Below are 24812 nucleotides of genomic sequence, written 5' to 3'. Positions count from 1 at the left end.
TGTCTGTTTTTTCTGTCTGTCTGTCTGTCTGTCTCTGTCTGTCTGTCTGTCTGTCTGTCTGTCTGTCTGTCTGTCTGTCTGTCTGTCTGTCTGTCTGTCTGTCTGTCTGTCTGTCTGTCTGTCTGTCTGTCTGTGTTGTCTGTGTCTGTCTTCTGTCTGTCGTCTGTCTGTCTGTCTGTCTGTTGTTTTCTGGTGCGAGAAGGTGTTTTGTGTTACTCAATATCCTGGTTCAACATGCAGGGGCGGTTCCCTTCCGTCACGTAAACAAACAGCCATATGGCCAGACGCAGACAAACAGGCATTGGAGCATGGTCTCTGTGGGTTGACATGTTCATCTGTAATCTACCCAAAAACAACATGCTATTTAGTGTTGTTTGGGGTAGACGTAAGCAGAGGGTGAGATGTTAAATGATATTGATATATATTGTTAGTCTGATGCAAGCAGCAGATGAACTGCTATTGATATATGACTGATCCCTTATTTGAGTTGTTTCTGTCTCAGTGTTCTGTATTAATTTCTCTGGTGCTGAAGTTTGGATCAGCTTGTAATTACGCTGTATTTGCCACCTAACATGTACATAACTGCCTCAACACTGTATCACTGCTCAACATCTGTATCATTACACGGTCAATGCTAGCTCAAGTACACTGCTAACACTGTCATGCTTCAACACTGTAACAAACTGCCTCAAACGTACTACACTGACCTCAACACTGTATCACTGCTCACTACACTGTAACACTGTAAACCTCACGCACATCACACTGTACACTGCCTCAACACAATCACTGTAACAACTGCCTCACACTGTAGCACGCCCAACACTGACTGATCCTGTACTGCCATCAACACTGCTAACTGCTCCTTCAACTGGTAACTGCTACACTGCCTCAAACGTGTATCACTGCCTAACGACACACTTGCTCAACACGTTCACTGCTCAAACTGTAACGCTACACTGCTTATCACATGCCTAAGCACTGTACTCTCACACTGTATTCATGCTCAACACTGTAAACTGCCTAACTACTGCTAACACTGTACATCTCAAACTGTACTCACTGCCTAACATATAGCTGTTTAACATTAACACTGCCTCAACCTTGTAATTACACTGTATCACTTGTAATGGTGAAGCCAGCATAAGTTGATATAAAGCTGAACCGAATTAAGTTAAGCACAATACAGCATTTCAAAACGTTCTAAAGGAATTAAAGGGTTTTCTGTTAGTGGATAATGGAAATAAACCTTGTGAGATTGAGGGCAGGAGAATTGTGGATTAGTTATACATGTCCGTGGGTGGTGGGCCAGAGCCAGTCGTGTTAAAAAGGTGAGGAAGTTCATTAAAGGACTCAAGTGCCCTGCGAAATAGAAGTGAAAATATCATAGTACTAAGAATATTGATGCTCCAAGCACAGGGAAGAAAACTTACAGGTGTCCTGACTGTTTATGGGCAGACTGTCATATTTTTTGCGTGACGTCGTGACTCAAAGTCATTTGTTGCTGCATGGGAGTTACACAGTGTGTTCTTTAGATGTTTCTGTATTTTTACGGCAGTGACTTTAGTGCTACAAAAGAACTGAGTTAAAAGTAAGACTTACTGTGAACTATTTGTACGGCCTAAGTAGTGTCGTGACATTTTGCCATATATTTGCTCTAATTTTGGTTATTATTGGTCTTTTGTTGCTTCAGTTGAGGAGCAATGGGCTAGGTAATGCCAGCGTGCATGGGTTTGAATATATAAATGTATGCACTCACTGCACTGAAAGTTGCTTTGATAAACGTGTCTGCAAATAGCTAATATATAATAATTACTGCAATGGCTGAAAATGGGGGTACCAACAAATTGGCTAGTTATTACAATAACTTTTTGACCTTCAGCTTCCCGTCTCCTGCTCCCCAGGCCCATGAGAAACTGGAGGAGTCAGGCTGGAGGCGGTGAGTGACAACAACATGGACGCTGGTGCAGCGATCTGAAGGAGTCATCCCTCAGCGCACAGGGCAAAGGCCGCGAGAACGAATTGCATGCATACTGAAGGGCACACACGTCAGTCTACACACGTCAACGTTTTGCGTTTTATGCTTGAATCATAGCTACTCTAGGATCATGCAATCATGTCATCAACCTTATTCATATTGATTAAAAGGGCTTAAACTGACTCCTAGGTAGCTCCAAGCTCTCTACGCTTCATACTCCCTATTCTCAAAGAATCCCTTACTGACGGGTAAACCTAACTGATGATGCTACATGGATTGCCATGCTACTTTGTTTAATATCATGCAGTCTTTTAAGATCAGTTGCAAATATTGCTGTTCTTACTAAGACAATTCTATCTCAGGTATGTTGCCATGCAATCATCACATATTAGATCCTTTGTCTATCGGTCCACAGTTCTGCATGGAAATCATGATTCGTGGCATCCAAGAAGCCTTTTGAGACTCCTCCTCCCACAGCCCTGTCTGTCTGTCTGTCTGTCTGTCTGTCTGTCTGTCTGTCTGTCTGTCTGTCTGTCTGTCTGTCTGTCTGTCTGTCTGTCTGTCTGTCTGTCTGTCTGTTTGTTTCTGCGTCCGAGCAAGTGTTTGTGTGTACTCATATCCTGTTCAACAGCAGGGGCGCGTTCCCTTCCGTCACGTAAACAAACAGCCATAGCTGCCAGACCAGACAACAGGCCCATGGGAGCATGTCTCTGTGGGATTGACTGTCTCTGTAAATCTACCCAAAAACCAACATGGCTATTTGTGTCTGTTTGGGAGTAACGTAGCAGAGCGGTGGAATGTTAAATGATATCTGATATATATTTATAGTCTATGCAGCAGCAGATGAACTGCTATGTATTGATATCCTTATTTGAGTTGTTTTCTCAGTGTTCTTATTAATTTCTCTGGTGCTAATTTGGATCAGCATTGTAATTACGCTGTACTTGCCTCAACACTGTAACACTGCCTCAACACTGTATCACTGCCTCAACACTGTATCACTGCCTCAACACTGTAACACGTGTAACACTGCCTCAACACTGTAACAACGGCCTCAACACTGTAACTACGCCTCAACACTGGTAACACTGCCTCAACGACTGTAATCACTGCCTAACTTACACACTGTCCACTACAAAACACTGTCACAGCTACCTGCCTCAAACACTGTATACACTGCCTACACTAACTGTAACATGCTCACACTGACGCCCTCACGATGCACTCTGCCTCAATCACACTGTCACTGCCTCAACACTGCTGTAACACTGCCTCAACATATGCGTCAAATGTATCACTGCCTCAACACTGTAAACACTTGCCTCAACACTGTATTCACTGCCTCAACACTGTAACCACTGCCTCAACACTGTATCACTGTGCTTAACACTGTAACTCCTTCACACTGCCTCAACACTGTAACACTGCCTCAACACTGTAACACTGCCTCAACACTGTATCACTGCCTCAACACTGTAACACTGCCTCAACCTTGTAATTACACTGTATCTACTGTATAATGGTTGAAGCCAGCATAAGTTGATATAAAGTGGAACCATTTAATTAAGCACAATACAGCATTTCAAACTTCTAAAGGAATTAAAGGGTTTTCTGTTAGTGGGATTAATGGGAAATAAACACTTGGAGATTGAGGGGCAGGAGCACATTGTGATTTAGTTCATAAGTTTCACGTGGGTGGTGGGCCAGAGGCCAGTCGTGTTAAAAGGTGAGGACATGTTCAGTAAAGTAGGCTCAGTGCCCTCAGTGCGAAATACGAAGTGAAATATTCATATAAACTAAAATATTGATGCTCCACAGCACAGGGAGAAAACTTACAGTGTGTCTGACTGGTTTAGACTGCATATTTTTTGGTGACGTCGTGACTCAAAGTCATTTGTTGCTGCATGGGAGTTACACTGTGTTTCTTTAGATGTTTTCTGTATTTTTACAGGACAGTGACTTTAGTGCTACAAAAGAACTGAGTTAAAAGTAAATACTCTGTGACTATTTGTACGGCCTAAGTACGTCGTGACATTTGCCATATATTTGCTCTAATTTGGTACTATTGGTCCTGTGTGGCTCAGTTGGCAGGAGCATGGCGCTAGGAATGCCAGGGTCATGGGTTTGAATACTAAAATGTATGCACTCACTGCACTGAAAGTTGCTTTGGATAAACGTGTCTGCTAAATAGTACATATAAATAATTACTGCAATGGGCTAAAATGACCAACAAAGTTGGCTAGTTATTAACAATAACTTTTTGACCTTCAGTTCCCGTCTCCCTGCTACCCGCAGGCCCATGAGAACCTGGAGGAGTCCAGGCTGGAGGCGGTGAGTGACAACAACATGGAGCTGGTGCAGGACATCCTGAAGGAGCTCACTCCCCTCACGCACAGGAGCAAGGCCGCAGACGAACTGGCATGCATACTGAAGGAGCCACACTTCCAGGTCTACACACTCAACGTTTTCGTTTATGCTTGATATCATAGCTGATCTAGGATCATGCAATCTGTCCATGCAACCTTATTCATCATGATCTAAAAGGCTAAACTGATCCTAGATCAGCCCTCCAACTCTACGACTTCTACTCCATTCTCAAAGAAATCCCTTACTGAAGGGAAACCTAACTGATGATGCTACCATGGATGCCATGCTACTTTGTTTAATGCATCCAATGCAGTCTTCTTAAGATCAGTTGCAAATATTGCTGTCTTACTAGAACAATTCTATCCTACAGTATGTGCCATGCAATCATCCACATMTTGATCCTCTGTCCCTATTGGTCCACAGTCTCTCATGGAAACTCATGATTCGGTGGCATCCAAGACCTTTGAGACTCCTCCTCCCAGCCCCTGTTCCTTCATGGACGCTGCCTTCAACAACCAGCCTGTGCCCCCAGATGCAGTCAGGATGGTGGGCATCCGCAAGGTGTCTGGAGAGCACCTGGTAAGACTCAGTGAGGGACAAGAAATGCTGGACACCCTGGCAGCCATTTTGAAATGGCTTTACAGTGGTWTACGTGTGCAACTGTGTGTTGAGTTGTGGTGTGGTTCTTTATGAAACTGAAAAACAAAATGGTGGTCCTTGTTAAACCTTTGTTAGTACTTCTAGTCATGGATGTTTTCCTCTTCTTTGACTCGGCTCAGGTAGATAAAAACACAATGGTCAAATAAAGTGCTACATCTTTGTCTTTGTAGGGTGTGACATTTCGGGTGGAGAGTGGAGAGCTGGTGATCGCCCGCATCCTTCATGGCGGGATGATCGACCAGCAGGGCCTCCTCTACGTGGGTGACATTATCAAGGAGGTGAATGCAAAAGAGGTGGGCAATGACCCCAAAGTGCTCCAGCAGATGCTGAAGGAGGCCAGCGGCAGCGTGGTGCTCAAGATCCTCCCCAGCTACCAGGAGCCTCACACCCCACGCCAGGTGAGTTGAGCCCTGACCCTTGATCCCTCGGTGTACCCCATACATTGACCCATATGACCTCAGCAACAGCTGCTGAAATTCCTAGGGTCCTTTGATTTATTCTAATTGGAACCCTAGCCCATATCCCTTTTTGGACTTCATTAGATCTGAAAGCATTGGGTAGGAGGTGTATCCAATATGCCCCAAAAAATCCACTTAATCTGTCAGAGTACAGTTAGAGCTATTACCATATTTCTTCTACCTATCAAATCTTTTCAGATCTATATGTAATTCAATAGGAATGTTTGCTGGGAAAGTTTAACAGAAAAGATTTTTGCATTCGTTTTCAAATATTTTTTAAATTGTCATAGAGTTTTACTCTCGCTTTAAAATTATTTACTTACCAGTTTTGGGGTTTTGCTTTTGATGTCTTATTTTKGTTTACAATTCTATATATTATGCTTTCAATTGTTTGGTTTTTGATTTCAACATACATTATTTCACCCGTCCTGGAAAATATAATGTTTACGTTCTCAACTTTATTTTTCATGTTCACAATTTATTTTATTTTGAATTCAATACATGTGGCGTGAAATTGAATATTTTTTCTCTCATGAATAATGAATTAGCTACTGGAGTGAGTAGGATTTATAGCAAACCAAAAAAAAAAACGGGGAAAAAACGGATCTGTACGGTAGATCTGTTCCAACTAGAAAGGAAATTTTGCGTTGTTTGATTTCCAGCCACATCCTCAGTATTTCAGCTGACAAAAATGTTGTATAGAAGAGTGTTTAAGAGTTTCACACCATTTGCAAGAGTTTGAACTTTTGCAGTAAGTAAGTTATTCAAAATAGTGGATTGTTCCCCTTAGTATGCACCCTCAATGAATACACCCAAAACACATTACTGGTTACTATGAGTCCTTTTAAACAATCCCTTTCCATTTAGGGGCCCAGCCTTTGAATTTGTTGTTGGTATAGTGTCCTTAGCTCTGTGAGTGTTTAACCCTGGAGTCTAGCTAATGGTCACAGGGTCTCAAAGGAGCCAAAGAGTGTTATAGACTGAGTGTACTCAGCGACAGCATGGCCCAAATGAAAGCTCACAAGGAAAAGCTCACAGGACTGGRCACCTGTCTCAAATAACAGTAATTCATGTCATGCCAATAACCCACAGCTCTGTACTGTCTATCCCATTCCACTGACCAGCCAAGGCCCAATATGAGCTGGACGGAGGCCCTGGGCCAGACGCCCTTTTGAAAGAGTGCCTTTGAATCGGCCCCTCATGGCTGACTGGATAACATCAGGTCTGGGCTATTCGTTTGAAATATTTCAGGGCGCATTTCAAAWGGTTCGGACAACAAATTTTGAGTGGTTACTGCCTTGAATTTCTTCCTGACGACCGACGCGGGTTCATTTTGAAGTGTTTTGATTGCCGGAGGCGACTTCAAGCTGTCCAAACAGAGAGCTGCTGCAGAATGTTATCTCTGAAAGGGAGAGAGATGACAGATTAGACGCTGTTGTCTGAAAAGACATTTCCCTTGCATCGGAAAACTGCTCCATCATCACAGCACATTGCCAATCATGAGAAAAACTGTTTGTCAAAACACAATTCCATTCCATATAAGGATCTACGTGCAGGTGGGTGCTACAGTACATGTTGATAGTAGATGATACATTCCCCTTAAGTGCAAAATAAATCCAGTCCATTAAAGAGATGTTCAACTCTGTGTATCAACAATAACCACCTCTCAGCACTGTGTGCGGGTGTATGCTGAGGTAAGTAGACAACATATTTTACCCAGTGCCCTCTCTGACGCCTAGTGGCAGCATTGGGGGGGGGGGGTGGAGCATTTCATTCACGCTTCAACTCGCCAGCTTTGGAAATCACCGTAGAGCATATCGTATGATTGCCATGGCTACCCGTTATGGCTCTTCCTCCTTTCGGCTTTTCCATTTTCAGGCGAAGGTATTACAGGGGGGGTGCTCTAGCTTTGTAATGTCTGGGAAAGTTAGATTTATATGGTCTGGACCAGATACTGTAGCTATTCAATGGGGACCATTGAGACCACACACTGGTTGACCAGATTGTGTTTACATTAGAAAGGCATGTAAACTACAAGTAGTTTAGCTATAATGTACTAAAGTGTTCAACTTTGCATTTTTTAATAAGCAGTATATTATATATTATGACACACACGATAAGAAGACATGCACTCTACACAGACGTACACATGGATGTTGTATTGTAAATATGTGATAGTGGAGTGGTGGCCTGAGGGAACACACTAAATGTATTGGCTAGAGTGTCATGAAATGTAATGCCATGTGATATTTTGAACTGTATAGAACTGTCTTAATGTTGCTGGACCCCAGGAAGAGTAGCTGCTGCCTTGGAAGCAGCTAATGGGCACCCTTAATAAATACAAACACCTCTACTCAAGCGGCTAACCTGTTCACCGCGCTCCCTCTCCGTCTCCCTCAGGCCTATGTGAAGTGTCACTTTGAGTACGACCCGTCCCATGACAACCTAATCCCCTGTAAGGAGGCAGGCCTGGGCTTCAGCAGTGGAGACATCCTGCAGATCTTCAACCAGGAGGACCTCAACTGGTGGCAGGTCAGTCACTTCTAATGGACAACCACTCTTAATTCGTTCACTTTATCCCATTTATCCCCGAATAGTTTTCAATGTGTCGTTGTTTAATATGGTGATAGGACAGCTTTATGTATTTTTTTTCATCACAGGCATGTCACCTGGAGGGGGGCAGTGCAGGCCTCATCCCCAGCCAGCTCCTGGAGGAGAAGAGGAAGGCTTTTGTCAAGAGAGATCTGGAGCTGGTTACAACAGGTGTTGTGTATTATATATGCGTCATTCCTTATACCGTATTATAACCCATAAGGGCAGGAAGACACAAAGTAGCTTGACATCTTCTACACGCTAAAGATAACGCTCTGAATTCACAAGTTGAACACGTTTACTCCTCGACATCTGTCAGGGAAATAACACAAGACAATGAAAAACTCAAACGGGATAAGGTGTGATGATACTTTATTATTGTCTGAACGCGCAACAATATGGTCCACAAAAATAAAACCGTGAAGCATATGTAACAGTATAACCTTAGACCGTCCCCACGCGCGAACCAGGGACCCTCTGCACAAATCAACAACAGTCACCCACGAAGCGTCGTTACCCATCGCTCCACAATATCCACGGCCCTTGCAGAGCAAGGGGAACCACTACTTCTAGGTTTCAGAGCAAGTGACGTAACCGACTGAAGGGCTGCTAGCTCGCACCACCGCTAACTAGCTAGCCATTTCACATCCGTTACACATAAATGGAGACAAAAGAAAGATTTGTTGCTCTGGGTCTTTTGTGTGTGCACTGTGCACATGTACGCTTTAGCCTCCTGCTTGTCCCCCAGTCAACCTTCAAGACGGTTGTTTCATCAGTGAAGAGGGACTAGCAATAAGCAGCAGGCTTAGAGGGGAATAACTCAGACAGGCGGGCTGATTCAATCTGTTCCTCGTTAAGCTCATTCTAAACAGAGGGGTCAGGTCACATTCATACTGTAGTGTCCTCTGTCTGTCTGTAGCACACTAGTACATGTGGTGGGTGGTGAGTCAGCCTGCAGCCTTGCCTGCAGCTGCTTCCCTTCACTTCACTTGTGGCTCAGTTGGTAGCGTGTGGTGCTTGCAACGCCAGGGTTGTGGGTTCAATTCCCACGGGGGACCAGTACAAAAAAGTATGAAAATGTATGCAAGTCACTCTGGATAAGAGGATCTACTTAAATGTAACTTCAGTTGGAGGAAGTGCCAGTCTGCTGAGACTGTTCTTGGGCCTGTTGTAGACACATATGGGACACTTGTGGGGGGTATTCATGCAGTATATGATATAATTATATATAAAATGCCTATCCCAAGCTACTTGTATTGAATGTATGAATCAAACACACAACAGTGGCGCTACAGACTGAGCCATTGGAACCAGCATGCAGTATATGATTAGGATTTTAATGTGATTGAGACATATTTAAAAAGCAGAAGTGATCATTGTCAAAGGGCCAGCTTGTCAAAGGGCCAGCTCTTTTAATGCACATATTGATCCACTGTGTCGATATCAAAGTCGTATTTCTTTTCATAAAACAAACATCAAAAGGTTATGTCATGCCCATTGTTGTCCCTGCTTCAAACAAACGTCCTCAAAGCCCACCTGCCGGCCAATACTGAGGAGACGACTGGGCAGTAACAGTGATTCCCAGTTGTACTGTTGTAATAAAATGGAGTGTCATCCTTACTAGAATGCAGAGGCGTACTGCCCTCTGGTGGTACATGCTACCTATTGCACCCTCAGCAGACTTGATTTACGATTCAGAACAGCAACACTGTAAAAGGCAACAGACCCTGACTGGCAGGCGCTGTTCATTAAATTGATAACGATTCAATTGAAGTGGGTTGAGAAGTACTGAATGAAGACCGAACATTTTGTGTGTTGCTTTTCACAGGTCCTCTTTGTTCTGGAATGGGCGGGAAGAAGAAAAAAAAGATGATGTATCTAACGACCAAAAATGCAGGTACGTTTTTTGTACCAACATGACCATTTGTGAACGTAACAATGTTTGAAACTACTGCGAATGTAGTCTTTACTTGTTGTAAACACTATTAGACAAAAGTGTAAACTGTTATCAATGCAGTATGCTAGATTGTGTAGGTGCAGCATGAATTCGATTAGGTAAAGTAATACCGTTAGTAATGCGGATATCTGATATGAATATGTTGACTGTTCAGAGTTTGATCGGCACGAGCTGAGGATCTACGAGGAGGTGGCCAAGGTTTCCCCGTTCCGTCGGAAGACGTTGGTTCTGATTGGAGCACAGGGAGTGGGCCGCCGTAGTCTGAAGAACAAACTGTTGGTGTCAGACCCCTTGCGCTATGGGACCACCATCCCCTGTGAGTAGTACTAACATTCAACATTGACAGAGCTACAAACACTGACACTTAGATGTACTCTGGTATTCTGTAATCAATGCAGAATAGAATAGAAAAGTATACAAAAAAACATAAACAATTTAAAAAATACAAATCCGGTATACACATTTGTATGAGTGCGTTGTTCAACACTATATTTTTTGGTTGCTATACCTTAATGTACATGACCAAACAACAACCATCAATCTGTATTTATCACCAGCAGTGGTGTAAAGTATTTAAGTAAAAACACTTTAAAGTACTACTTAAGTATTTTTTGGGGGGTATCTGTACTTTACTATTTATATTTTTGACAACTTTTACTTTTACTTCACTACATTCCTAAAGAAAAGAATGTACTTTTTACTCCATACATTTTCCCTGACACCCAAAAGTACTCTTAACATTTTGAATGCTTAGCAGGACCGAAAATTGTCAAGAGAACATTCCTCGTCATCCCTACAGCCTCTGATCTGGCGGACTCACAAAACACAAATGCATTTTTTTGTAAATTATGCCTGAGTGTTGTAAACAATAGCCAGTGTACCCCTGGCTATCCGTCAATTTTAAAAATAAGAAAATTGTGCCATCTGGTTTACTTAATATAAGGATTTTTTTTTAAATTTGTACTTTTACTTTTGATAATTAAGTATATTTTAGCAATTACATTTACTTTTGATACTTAAGTATATGTAAAACCAAATACTTTTTGGCATTTACTCAAGTAGAATTTTATTGGGTGACTCACTTTTACTTTTTCTATTAAGGTATCTTTACTTTTACTCAAGTATGAAAATGGGGTACTTTTTCCACCACTGATCAACAGTTACCTCGAGGAAACCCAAGGTGGATGAGAAGGATGGACAGATGTACTCGTTCATGACTCGCAGTGAGATGGATTTGGACATTAAGAACGGGCGCTTCCTGGAGCATGGCGAGTACGACGGGAACCTCTATGGCACCAAGATCAACTCTATCCATGAGGTGGTGGACTCTGGCAAGATCTGCATCCTGGATGTCAACCCACAGGTAGACTATAGCATCTGGGCATCTTTATTCATTCAAATATTATCCTCTATACATTTTTGGGGTATCAATGTCCAGGGAAGAGGTTGATCTTTACCTTTTTTTTATTTAAAGGAGAGCTGAATTCTGTCTCCCATTCATATTGTATTGTTTTATCTTTAGATTGTTGGCTACATTACCACTATGCCAAACTTCGGCACATAGTAAAGTAATAGGGTTATGATATAATGTTCTTATTGTTTAACCAAAGCGAGAGTTTGAATTACAGAGATGAAACGGAAGGAGGGGATTCCATTAATGAGACACATTTTCAAGTGATTCATGGCCAATTTGATTAGCTGGTTACGTCATTAGCGGCTTATAATAATATATTGTTACAGCTACTTTTCAACGATTTCATTCCACGCTACAGGCACTTAAGGTTCTGCGGACGTCAGAGTTCCTTCCCTACGTGGTGTTTATTGAGGCTCCAGATTACGAGGTCCTCAAAGCCATGAATAAGTCTGCCAAAGACGCCGGAGTCATGACCAAACAGTTAACGGTGAGTCCCAGACAGGCTGGATAGTTGTATCACAGCTACATCATTGGTCCTGTTACTGTTAGCAGACATAGTTGTTAGACACATGGTAAAATGTAGGACTGGTATGTTCAAAATGCATAAACCCTAGCAATTCATAATCTTTAATATGCCCATTCACGGCAATTCATTTCTGACCGTGTACAACCAATCTCAGTGTTTACATCATCCCATCATCCCCTTACCTTCTCGGTCATGCCATGGGATCAGTTTGACCTTTAAGACCACAATAAGATTGTAATAAGATTGTAATGGACAGGGAGAATCTGATCCTAGATCAGCATGTCTACTCTGAGATGCTTTTTGAATGGGCCCAATTGTTCATATGCAAACAAGTCATAGTTGTCCATGATAGCCACTATCATCACCCTGTTGTTTCTCCCATGCAGGACTCAGAGCTGAAGAGGACAGTGGATGAGAGTGAAAGGATCCAGCGGGCCTACGGACATTACTTTGACCTGAACATCATCAACGACAGCCTAGAGGGGGCCTTCTGCGGCCTGAAGATGGCGCTGGAGAGACTAGGCCTAGAGCAGCAGTGGGTTCCTGTCAGCTGGGTCTTCTAAAGGCCGGTCAGAGGTCAGAGCTAGAGGTCAGGATGTCATCATGAGGAGGTCAGAATAGGCGTCAAAGGCCTGAGGAGTTGGTACAGGCCGCAGGTAGAGAGGGACCAATCAGGAGAGAGTAAATTGTAAAGGGTTGGAGCTTCCCTCCACAGCTTGTGACGCTATTGGTTGGAGGTCTGTTGTAAGGGTCCAATCCCAATGTTCCAGTGCAAGAGGTCTGCCTCATGGTAGACTTTTGCACAAATTATATACTCCGCAGACATGATGTCAAACTGCAATTTTTGTTAAAAAAAGATGTAAAAAATAAACGAATAACCAAATATATATTGGTATTTGTTGAAGAGGCTTTAGAGGGGATTTGAGGTACAGTGCGTAGTGTGTGAGTGATACGAGTGGCAGTATATTATATATGTTGAAGTAGGCTTATTTTGCAAATACTGTGCTGGCGGTCTTGGAGTATAATGGATATTGTTATACTACCAGGAGTTCCCTGAAAATGTTTAGCCTTCCCAAATCTTACAAAAACTATGTAGTGCAATGTTTACATTGAATGTTTCGTTTCGTGGCCGATTTAGAATACAAAGGTACCAACTGTCACACTATTCTTTATATAAAATTCGGTGTATTTTGTCATATGAGCGTACGATTGTAAATATTTGACAGTTGTCCTGATGTTACTGTACTTATTCTTATTTATGTTCTCTTTGTTGAAAAAAAAGCTAGCATAGCAATACATGATCTGAGACGAATACACAAATTCACGCATGAATGCATACCCACTCACACAAAGACATACACACAGCAATCAACAATGCATACATGTCAATACGCTCTATTTTCTCACTCTGAGAATTGAATATTTTAATGTCATCTTAAATTTCTTTGCGACCATGTTTAAAAAAAAAATCAAATATGTGTTTTTTAAAAATTAGTTTCATGTGCGAGATGTTGGAAATATTCAGCTGGTGATCTTTTTAGCACAGATGTGACCACAATCGCTAAGTGTGAATTTAGGCCCCTAAGATATGTTTTAGATGATTGAAACTGTAATTGTTTGATTACTCTGCACACTTGTTCGTTTTACTTCATGTGGACTATAGTGTCTGTCACTTATAGTGTCTGACTCTTTCTGAGTAGAATGTTTGTTTTGATGGACATATTTAGTTTATTATCAATGTTGATTATACAGGTTATATATATATATACAGTACCAATCAAAAGTTTGGACACACCTACTCATTCCAAGTTTTTTTTTTTTTTTTTTTTACTATTTTCTACATTGTGTAATTATTTTCTACATCAAAATGATGAAATAGTTTATTCAAAGTGGCTACTTTGAAGAATCTAAAATCTAAAATATATTTGGATTTGTTTAACGCTTTTTTGGTTACTATATGATTCCATGTGTTATTTTATAGTGTGTATGTCTTCACTATTATTCTACAATGTAGAAAATAGTACAAATAAAGAAAAACCCTTGAATGAGTAGGTGTGTCCAAACATTTGACTGGTAGTGTATATATAAAAAACAAGTGGCTTCCAACATGCTTACTTTGCCTTAACATGGTACAGAGGCCAAGGATTTACTGTACACTAGTTATAGGTTGAAATGTTATCTATTTTTCACATGCTATAGCATGATTACTGTATGTTATCCCTTTCCCTATGATTAAAAAAAAATGTATGTATAATTCCAGTGATTTTATCTCAGAATTTCGTAAATATTGTACTGTAACAAAGGTCATACATAAAGAAAACTTTAGTGCTCTGGGTTACTATACTACTGTGCTGAGGTAGTGGGGCAGCTACACAAGATTGCAATTCTGACGTTCATAGAAAAATATTAAAGATGAAATATCTTGTAGAACATTGCCTCGTCCTCGTGGCTTAAGGACAGGGGGGATATGTTCGTTTGAATTTCATGCTTGTTTTATTATTTAAATATGGAACATGAATTGCATCATTCAAGTCCCCAGTGTGTCCCAAAGTTGATGTCTTTATTTGATCTGCTTGCCACTCTGGAAGTCACCTTTTGAGTTTCTTCAGTGAAGAAGGTACAAGGGGGGGCCCACCGAGCGAGTAGGTAGGGGCGAGGGGCTGGTTTGGGACACTACACATCCACACTCCATCTCTAGGTGGCATCACTAATCAAATAAAATGTTATTTGTCACATGCGCCGAATACAACAGGTGTAGACCTTACAGTGAAAGAGAGTTGACAAGGTAAAAATCTGTCCCGAGCTGACGAAGTAAAAATCTGTCAAAATCTTTCGTTCTGCCCCTGAACAAGGCAGTTAACCCACTGTTCCCCGGTAGGCCGTCATTGTAAATAAGAATTAAAAAATAAAAAATAAAAAAATAAAAAAAAGGGGCAGTGCTTCACTTCTATATGGAGTGAATGTATTTTGTTTTTAGATTTGCTGCAGCTTCTTCCTTGAGTGCTCTATCCGCATTACAAACAAACAGGATGTTGCACAGTAAGTGTTGCATCGTTTTTTTCTTCTCGTTTTTAATAGAAATGACATAAATCAAAATAATGTACATTAATGTAAACAATATCATTTATTTCAGCACTATTTGTCAAATTATGACAAATATAAAGGTGCATTTATTCAGCGTTATACCTTCGCAATAAACTCTTTCCAAAAGATAAAGAGAAAATCATCCATACAGTGTTAATTTTGGCACTCGTTTTTTAGATTTGGTCTAGTCTTAGTAATTTTTGACTAAAATATCCTTAAGTCTTAGTCACATTTTTGTCATTTGAATATCTAATTTAGTCTATTGTCAAAATGTACGAAAACACTGGGTCATTTTTTGTCAACCAAATGCCCTTTCATTATAGTCACATTGTAGTCACATCACATTTGCCTCAACCTATAGTAAACACAAATCACTGATTTCCATGTGGACAAACATATAGTACAAAAAATGGTCCTATCGACATATTTTTCTGCATAACTCCTATTGTCTTCCCAACAGAAGAAAATTTGACAAACATACAGTACCAGTCAAAGTTTGGACACACCTTCTCATTCCAGGGTTTTTCTTTATTTGTACTATTTTCTACATTGTGAATAATAGTGAAGACATCAAAACTATGAAATAAATCATGTCGTAACCAAAAAAAGTGTTAAACAAATTATATTTATATTTGGGGTTCTTGAAAGTAGACACCCTTTGTCTTGATGACAGCTTTGCACACTGTTGGCATTCTCTCAACCAGCTTCATGAGGTAGTCACCTGGAACGCATTTCAATTAACAGGTGTGCCTTGTTAAAAGTTAATTTGTGGAATTGACAAGGTAGGTCAATTGTGTTGTGACAAGGTAGGGATGGTATACAGAAGATAGCACTATATGGTAAAAGACCAAGTCCATATTATGGCAAGAACAGCTCAAATAAGCAAAGAGAAAGGACAGTTCATCATTACTTTAAGACATGAAGGTCAGTCAATCCGGAAGATTTCAASAACTTTCTTCAAGAAAGTTTCTTCAAGTGCAGTCGCAAAACCCACCAAGCGCTATGATGAAACTAGCTCTCACGAGGACTGCCACAGGAAAGAAAGACCCAGTTACAGTTCATTAACTGCACCTCAGATTGCAGGCCAAATAAATGCTTCACAGAGTTCAAGTAACAGACATATCTCAAAATCAACTGTTGAGGAGGCTGTGTGAATCAGGCCTTCATGGTCAAATTGCTGCGACGAAACCACTACTAAAGGACACCAATAAGAAGAAGAGACTTGCTTTGGCCAAGACACATGAGCAATGGACATTAGACCGGTGGAAATCAGTCCTTTGGTCTGATGAGTCTAAATGTGAGATTTTTGGTTCCAACCACCGTGTCTTTGTGAATGGATAATCTCTGCATGTGTGGTTCCCACCGTGAAGCATGGAGGGGGAGGTGTGATGGTGCTTTGCTGGTGACACTGTTGCTGATTTATTTAGATTTCAAGGCACACATAGCCAGCATGGCAACCACAGCATTCTGCAGCGTTACGCCATCCAATTTGGTTTGCGCTTAGTGGGACTATCATTTGTTTGTCAACAGGACAATGACCCAAAACAAACCTCCGGCTGTGTAAGGGCTATTTGACCAAGAAGGAGAGTGATGGCGTGCTACATCAGAAGACCTTGCCTCCACAATCATCTGACCTCAACCCAATTGAGACGGTTTGGGATGAGTTGGACCACAGAGTGAAGGAAAATTAGCTACCAAGTGCTCAGCATATGTGGGAACTCCTTCAAAACTGTTGGAAAGCATTCCTCATGAAGCTAGTTGAGAAAATGCCTAGAGTGGGCAAGCTGTCATCAAGGCAAAGGGTGGCTACTTTGAAGAATCTCAAATATAACATATATTTTGATTTGTTTAACACTTTTTTGGTTACTACGTAATTCCATATGTGTTATTTCATAATTTTGATTTCTTCCCTATTATTCTACAATGTAGTAAAAATATAGAAAAATCCTTGAATGAGTAGGTGTGTCCAAACTTTTGACTGGTACTGTAAATAAGAATTATATTGTATTAGAATTCTCTGACCATGTAAATTCCTAATTCAGCCTACATAGATATTACACATTACATACAAAACAAACAGACATGAGAGAAAGACTCAATCACCAGATGGTGCCGCAAAGTAGTATGGATTGCGCCGCCATCATTCGGTCGCGTCATTACCATTGTTATGAATGTTTCACAGACGCCACATTGATGTCCAAAAGTAGAACAGGGGCTAATGATTTTGAAAGGGAGCTAATAACTATTTCACCCAGTGATATATTTGAGTCACTAAACCTCAAGTCCGAATCAAGTCCCAAGTACCCTGTGCTCGAGTCCAAGTCATAAGTAAGTCATGAGTCCCTATGGCTGAAGTCAGAGTCCCAGTGCTTGAGTCCTGGTCCAAGTGCTCAAGTCTGAGTCACTGGGTCCACATTAACTCAAAATATAGTTATTTACCCAGTCAGACTTTGTGTAGTGGCAAGAAGAATTTCAATAAATTGTTTATAATCCCTTTTGCTTTCTCTCTGTGCCACAAAATGGTTGCATATACAGTGCCTTCGGGAAGTATTCAAACCCCTTGACTTTTTCCACAATTTGTTAGGTTATTTATTCTAAAATTGTTCTAAAATTGATAAAATAGTTTTTTCCTTCATCAATCTACACACAATACCCCATAATGACAAATCAAAAACACGTTTTTAGAAATTGTAGCAAATGTATATAAAAGAAAATAAATATCACAGACCCTTTACTCAGTACTTTGTTGAAGCAACTTTGGCAGCGATTACAGCCTCAAGTCTGCTGGGTATGACTCTACAAGCTTGGCACACCTGTATTTGGGGGGTTTCTTCCTACTCTGCAGATTCTCTCAAGCTCTGTCAGGTTGGATGGGGAGCGGCTCTGGCTGGGCCACTCAAGGACATTCAGAGCCTCGTCCCGAAGCCACTCTTGCGTTGTCTTAGGGTCGTTGTCCTGTTGGAATGTGAACCTTTGCCCCAGGCTGAGGTCTTGATCGTTCTGGAGCAGGTTTTCATCAAAGATCTCTCTGTACTTTGCTCCGTTCATCTTTCCCTCGATCCTGACTAGTCTCCCAGTCCCTGCAATGAAAAACATCCCTACAGCATGATGTTGCCACCACCATGCTTCACAGTAGGGATGGTGCCAGGTCTCCTCCAGACATGACACTTGACATTCAGGCCAAAGAGTGCAATCTTGGTTTCATCAGACCAGAGAATCTTGTTTTTTCATGGTCTGAGAGTCTTTAGGTGCTTTTTGGCAAACTCCAAGCGGGCTGTTATGTGCCTTTTACTAAGGAGTGGCTTCCGTCTGGCCACTCTACCATAAAGGCCTGATTGGTGGAGTGCTGCAGAGATGGTTGTCCTTCTGGAAGGTTCTCCCATCTCCACAAAGGAACTCTAGAGCTCTGCCAGAGTGACCATCAGGTTTTTGGTCACCTCCCTGACCAATGCCCTTCTCCCCCGATTGCTCAGTTTGGCCGGGCGGCTAGCTCTAGGAAATGTCTTGGAGGCCACTGTGTTCTTGGGGACCTTCAATGCTGCAGAAATGTTTTGTACCCTTCCCCAGATTTGTGCCTTGACACAATTCTGTCTCGGAGCTCTACGGACAATTCCTTCGACCTCATGGCTTGGTTTWTGCTCTGACATGCACTGTCAACTTTGGGACCTTATATAGACGGGTGTGTGCCTTTCCAAATCGTGTCCAATCAGTTGAATTTACCCGGTGGACTCCAATGACGTTGTAGAAACATCTCAAGGATGATCAATGAAAACAGGATGCACCTGACCTCAATTTCGTTGCTGAATACCTATGTAAATTTGTATTTTTTATTTTTATAAATTTKCCCAAAATTCTAAAAACCTGTTTTCACTTTGTCATTATAGGGTATTGTGTGTAGATTGCTGAGGATAATTTTTTATTTAATCCATTTTAGAATAAGGCTGTAAAGTAACAACATTTGGAAAAAGTCAAGGGGTCTGAATACTTTCCAGTCACTGTAGGCTACTAGTAATGTTACCAGGGCCACGTTCAGTTGAAAAACGTTCTTGAACGTTGCAGATAGAAATTCCAAGAATAGAGCCTACGTTATTTCTTATTCAACATGTCAGAGAGGCATATTTGTTCTACAGAGCATATTTATATCTGAACGTTTCAAAACGTTGCGTCCTGCTGAACATTCCCCCAGGTTGTTAGCTTTAGCTAGCTAATGAGGTAACATGACTGAACAAGGTGTAGCCTAAACAAATAACGGTCCGGTCCGCAAGTAACCTAGTTTTAGAATGGCCTGCGATATCCTTTATGAATGTAAAATGCTGCCCGGCAATGCACGATATAAATATAAAAAACATAGCGCTGGTATTATGGGTCATGTCTTTTAAATGGTACCTTAAGGGCTTAAATCAAGCCGTTTTCTCTGAGGAAAAGAGGGACACTTGACTACAGAACATGTATATGAAATGCAGTGGGACAAGTGGGAGGGTCGAACAAGACTACAAATTTAAAGACGGCCTACTTTTCTATAGCCTACTCAAGGAAGAGAAAAACATAGCTAGACTGTTGTTTTACTATTAAACACAATGCTGTTATTGTTTTTAATTTGGTAAAGCAGCTTGTATTTCTTAACCAGCAAAGAGTATTCCAGCTAACTAGAAGGCTGGTGGTGTTGACTGGTTAAGGTGAAGCAAGAGAGTCACCTGGGTGATTATTTTATTCACTATTTTTGTTGACGAAATTAACAATGACTCCATGATGGCCCAGTCCTCTACACAAGCCGAACCAGATACTTTACAGTACAATGTCACGTAAGTGACGAAAGTGTTCAATTTAAATAAGATTTTCCATTATACAGTATTTCAGGCCCTGAGTTTTCACTAACCGGGAACAACTCTAGGCCCTACCTGTATCACATAAATCCAAACTTTCCTCAAAAACGTAGATTAATCAGCATTGTTCTTTGGACGGACTGAATATGTATGTTCAGAGCTCTATATGAACCCCATGGAGGTGCAAGGGAATAGCAGACATAGCCTGGTCCCAGATCTATTTGTGCTGCCTATAGGTGTTGGCAAGACAGCACTAACAAATCTGGGACTAGGCTGTAGCAGAAGTGCTGTGGGATTAAATGGAATTCTCAATTGTGCAAGTCGCATCCATGTTAGGGTCTTGGTAACGGGAGTTGGACGTAACCTGGACTTGGGAGTAAGGGGGTGAGACTGGGGGCAGTGGCGGATACCAGACAGATGGAAGGTCATCTGACACCACCACTGCTGAGTAGACGGGTGGTATGTCCTCTATCACCGCTCGGTAGGAAGGTGGAACGTCCTCTGGGTCCTTTGGGTCAAACTGCAATGGAGAGGAGTCAGGTTCATGTTAGTGCCAAGTTGAAAGGTTATAGTCACTGATACCTCTGTCTGTGTGTAGTTTCTGTTTCTTCAAGAGGAGTAGATCACTTAAAAACTCAGTAGATCACTTAAAATGTTTCTAGTAGTTCGGTCACTAGACTGCTTAGAAGATTGCACTGCCCGTGTTTTTAAAAGCAAGTTCTTTTTTCTAGCCTGATTCAAGTGAAACATAGTGAGCACAGCATTCAGTCTGGTTTTGCAAAGCTGATGTTTCCCCCCTAAATTACAAAATGGGGGAAAGTGTTGACAGCCGCTGAAAGTCTTTACAATCAAGATGTCTGTTGACAGTTTGAGGAGGTCAACCTAGCAGTGGAGGGATGTCGTACCGGAGTGTATGGCGGTGCAGGGTTGATGAGATCCACTGAGCTATACGGCGGTAGTTCTCTATAGGGAGGTCTGTAGACAGTCGTGGGTAACGGTGGAGGGGTTGGGGCCCTTGAGGGCCGAGGAGGTCTACTGGGGGGACTTGGCTCCTCTCTTCGTCCTTCTGTCCTCTCTTCTTCATGCATAGGGATGACATAGATAGAGGAGTCATCTGACTCTTCTTCCTGAGTGCATGGCCATTTTCTACGGCAACACAGCAGGTACAGGGCTATGCACATCAAAGGCGTGATTAAGAACCTGGGAATTGTAGTTTGAGGAATGTAAGATTTAGTCAGGAGTCAGTCTACTACAGCCAGAACTACAGTATATATTACACTTAGGTTTGATGATGACTGATGACCATGGAAGTGACAAGGATTGCCACTTAGTTTTGCTCTTGGACATCTTTGTAAAACTATTCTCTGTACTGTACAGTTGAAGTCGGAAGTTTAAATACAGTTAGGTTGGAGTCATTAAAAGTCGTTTTTCAACCACTCCACAAATAACTTAGTCGGTTAGGACATCTACTTTGCGCATGACACAAATAATTTTTCCAACAATTGTTTAAAGACAGATTATTTCACTTATAATTCACTGTCTCACAATTCCAGTGGGTCAGAAGTTTACATACACTAAGTTGACTGTGCTTTTAAACAGCTTGGAAAATTCCAGAAAATGATGTCATGGCTTTAGAAGCGTCTGATAGGCTAATTGACATAATTTGAGTCAATTGGAGGTGTACCTGTGGATGTATTTCAAGGTCTACCTTCAAACTCAGTGCCTCTTTGCTTGACATCATGTGAAAATCAAAAGAAATCAGCCAAGACCTCAGAAAGAAAATTGTAGACCACCACAAGTCTGGTTCATCCTTGGGAGCAATTTCCAAATGCCTGAAGGTACCACGTTCATTTGTACAAACAATAGTACACAAGTTTAAACACCATGGGACCACGCAGCCGTCATACCGCTCAAGAAGGAGACGCGTTCTGTCTCCTAGAGATTAACTTAATTTGGTGCGAAAAGTGCAAATCAATCCCAGAACAACAGCAAAGGACCTTGTGAAGATGCTGGAGGAAACAGGAACAAAAGTATCTATACCCACAGTAAAACGAGTCCTATATCGACATAACCTGAAAGGCCGCTCAGCAAGGAAGAAGCCACTGCTCCAAAACCACCATAAAAAAGCCAGACTACAGTTGCAACTGCACATGAGGACAAAGATCGTACTTTCTGGAGAAATGTCCCCTGGTCTGATGAAACAAATATAGAACTGTTTGGCCATAATGCCCATCGTTATGTTTGGAGGAAAAAGGGGGATGCTTGCAAGCCGAAGAACACCATCCCAACCGTGAATTACGGGGGTGGCAGCATCATGTTGTCGGGGTGCTTTGCTGCAGGAGGGACTGGTGCACTTCAAAATAGATGGCATCACGGGGAGGAAAATTATGTGGATATATTGAAGCTCAAGACATCAATCAGGAAGTTAAAGCTTGGTCACAAATGGGTCTTCCAAATGGATATTGACCCCAAGCATACTTCCAAAGTTGTGGCAAAATGGCTTAAGGACAACAAAGTCAAGGTATTGGAGTGGCCATCACAAAGCCCTGACCGCAATCCTATAGAAAATTTGTGGGCAGGACTGAAAAAGCATGTGCGAGCAAGGAGGCCTACAAACCTGACTCAGTTACACCAGCTCTGTCAGGAGGAATGGGCCAACATTCACCCAACTTATTGTGGTTAGCTTGTGGAAGGCTACCTGAAACGTTTGACCCAAATTAAGCAATTTAAAGGCAATGCTACCAAATACTAATTGAGTGTATGTAAACTTCTGACCCACTGGGAATGTGATGAAAGAAATAAAAACTGAAATAAATCATTCTCTCTACTGTTATTCTGACATTTCACATTCTTAAAATAAAGTGGTGATCCTAACTGACCTAAGACAGGGAATTTATACTAGGATTAAATGTCAGGAATTGTGAAAAACTTTTTTAAATTATTAACTGGGTGGTTTGAGACCTGAATGCTGATTTGCTGAAAGCTTTGGTATATCAGACCGTATACCATTGGTAGGACAAAACATTTGTAATCCGTTTATAATAGCAAAAAGGCACCTCAGGGGTTTGTGGTATATGGCCACTAAGAACAGCCCTTAGCCGTGGTATATTGGCCATATACCACACCCCCTCGTGCCTTATTGCTTAAATATAACCTCATGTTATTGCACACATACTGTTGTAATGTGTAGTATATAGTACATCCACATCTGTGTGTTAATTGGAACATCAGTRTGTTTGTTTCCATTTGGTAGAGGTGGAGATCACAAAAAAATATGAAAAAGAGAAAGACTTACTTTATCATATCAAGTAACCAACTTTCATTCTGCATGATGCGCAGTCTGTTGTTGTGACAGGCCTCTGTCTCCGTGTGGAGAACACACAAAAGAGAATTCTAAGGTACAGTTCATGGAAATTCCTTACATTTCTATTCAGCAGCCTCATCATTATTAGAACTTTCAAAAGCTCTATGTGAATCAACAGTAAGCGCTAGTCAATCGGTCATGTTCAGTTACTATTCAATGTCWGACTCAGCTTCATGAACCAGAAATAACCCATCTCAACCCCTTTTTGTGACCGGTTCAGAACCACTTACATAGTACGTTCTCAGAAGTAATTTCATTTTCTAGGTGCCCCAGATTACATAAAATGTAGGTAAGAATTACACAAGTCTATCTAAAGTCTGCATCCTTTACATTTGTTCTAAAGGCCAAACGGAGCAGACTTTGAGCAGGCCACTGACCACTGATCAGCAGAGAGATGTGATCAGGGGTGTATTTATTACGGAAACTTTTTACCGTTTAAGAATCAATCGGAAGCTAACAGAGCAAACAAAACGTTTTGCAACAGAATCGGAGTAGTGATTTATATCCCTGAAGTCACAGACAACCGAATAAGCTACATTTAATTGTACAAGTTTGACCTATTTTACAAATTAAAACAAGTAAACTGGAGCATAAACCTTTGACCCTTTTGTCCATAAATGCCCAATGACAAGAGTGATCATTACAAAGCCCCTGTCAACAACCATTTAATACCATGCTACAATCCAATGGAAAAGTGGTGCTAAAAAGCACGCTTTATACACTGTTAGAAAGAGGGAGAGGCGTAGTTGTTATGGTGCCTCCCTCTACCCAACCATGACCATGTTAAAATAATTGAACTGGGTTGAATGAATTTGGACCTTGTATGATGTACTAATGTACTTATGTTTCATTCAGACTTCAAAGTCTAAATGAAAATCAGTTGGATTTGGAGTAAGACAACAGTCATACAATATCCTGTCACCAATGATTACTACATTGTTACTGCATTTCGTATTAATAGATGTATTCAAAATGCACCTTACCTTAACAACCAAGACCTCTGAATGTACAGCAACCTGTATGTCGACCTGTGAGTTTCTTTCATACTCTGTCACAGGAAGTACGCAAAGACGAAAACTTTTACAGCCTTATTGACCTGTTCAAAGACCCTAAGCATGTTTACTGTCAGGTACTATCAGTGACGCACAACACTTTGAAGCCACGCTAACGTCCCAAATAGCACCCTATTCTCTATTTAGTGCACACTATATAGGGAATAGGGTGCTATTTGTGACACAGCCTACATCAGCCAATTACTTTGAGGCACATGGAATGGAGACTCAAATGGAGATATTAATAAATATACTGTATAAGAGATATGATATAGATGTGTAAGACTATTAGAGGGAGGGAAATGAAGAATATAAGGCTAATGAGAAAAACAAGGGGTCCACGTTAAGGCATGTCACTGAGGAATGCAGTCTGGGCATTGTTGGAACACGTCGGGGTAGTTTGGATGAGTGAGACCCACAGCTGCTTTACATTGGTAGGAATGTGCACTTTTGGAGGGATTTTGTGAGAGATATGTAGGCTATAGTAGCCTGGTCCCAGATCTGTTTGTGTTGTATGGTCTTCGTAGTGGTGTGGCG

The 24812-nt window shown here is 41.3% G+C and overlaps 2 protein-coding genes across 3 annotated transcripts in view; one reads left to right on the top strand and one right to left on the bottom strand.

The window, feature by feature from the left end:
* The window catches only part of mpp2b (MAGUK p55 scaffold protein 2b), a 53673-nt gene extending 39289 nt beyond the window's left edge, over positions 1–14384 (top strand). The window contains exons 4-13 of one of the 2 annotated variants that reach the window (XM_024008821.2): positions 4274–4426; positions 4769–4924; positions 5176–5403; positions 7864–7995; positions 8124–8226; positions 9884–9952; positions 10167–10328; positions 11173–11375; positions 11785–11913; positions 12339–14384. In XM_024008821.2, coding sequence (XP_023864589.1) covers positions 4274–4426; positions 4769–4924; positions 5176–5403; positions 7864–7995; positions 8124–8226; positions 9884–9952; positions 10167–10328; positions 11173–11375; positions 11785–11913; positions 12339–12515 — 1512 coding nt within the window. In that variant the 3' untranslated portion in view covers positions 12516–14384. Of the gene's footprint in view, positions 1–4249; positions 4427–4768; positions 4925–5175; positions 5404–7863; positions 7996–8123; positions 8227–9883; positions 9953–10166; positions 10329–11172; positions 11376–11784; positions 11914–12338 lie in introns of both variants that reach the window. The other variant, XM_024008820.2, reaches the window with a different exon arrangement.
* A 608-nt stretch (positions 14385–14992) lies between these two features.
* On the bottom strand, positions 14993–24295 carry LOC111978564 (uncharacterized). Its single transcript, XM_024008678.2, has 4 exons — positions 24207–24295; positions 23155–23222; positions 20765–21059; positions 14993–20379 (listed from the first exon to the last, which is right to left on the bottom strand). Exons 2-4 carry the CDS (start codon positions 23187–23189, stop codon positions 20155–20157), a joined length of 555 nt encoding a protein of 184 aa, XP_023864446.1. The 5' UTR covers positions 23190–23222; positions 24207–24295; the 3' UTR covers positions 14993–20154.
* Between the last annotated feature and the right edge of the window lie 517 nt (positions 24296–24812).

This window comes from Salvelinus sp. IW2-2015, linkage group LG18 (genome assembly GCF_002910315.2).
Source record: "Salvelinus sp. IW2-2015 linkage group LG18, ASM291031v2, whole genome shotgun sequence".
Lineage (NCBI taxonomy): Eukaryota > Metazoa > Chordata > Actinopteri > Salmoniformes > Salmonidae > Salvelinus > Salvelinus sp. IW2-2015.
Note: the sequence above shows the minus strand (reverse complement) of the source record. Positions and strands in the feature narration are given on the sequence as shown.

Excerpts from the sequence above, each read along its gene's own strand:
- LOC111978564 (XM_024008678.2), bottom strand. The coding sequence starts at position 23,189 with ATGCAGAATGAAAGTTGGTTACTTGATATGATAAA. Across the intron at positions 21,060-23,154 it reads TGGTTACTTGATATGATAAA|GTTCTTAATCACGCCTTTGA; the intron begins GTAAGTCTTTCT and ends TACAATTCCCAG. Across the intron at positions 20,380-20,764 it reads CTGCACCGCCATACACTCCG|TTTGACCCAAAGGACCCAGA; the intron begins GTACGACATCCC and ends TCTCCATTGCAG.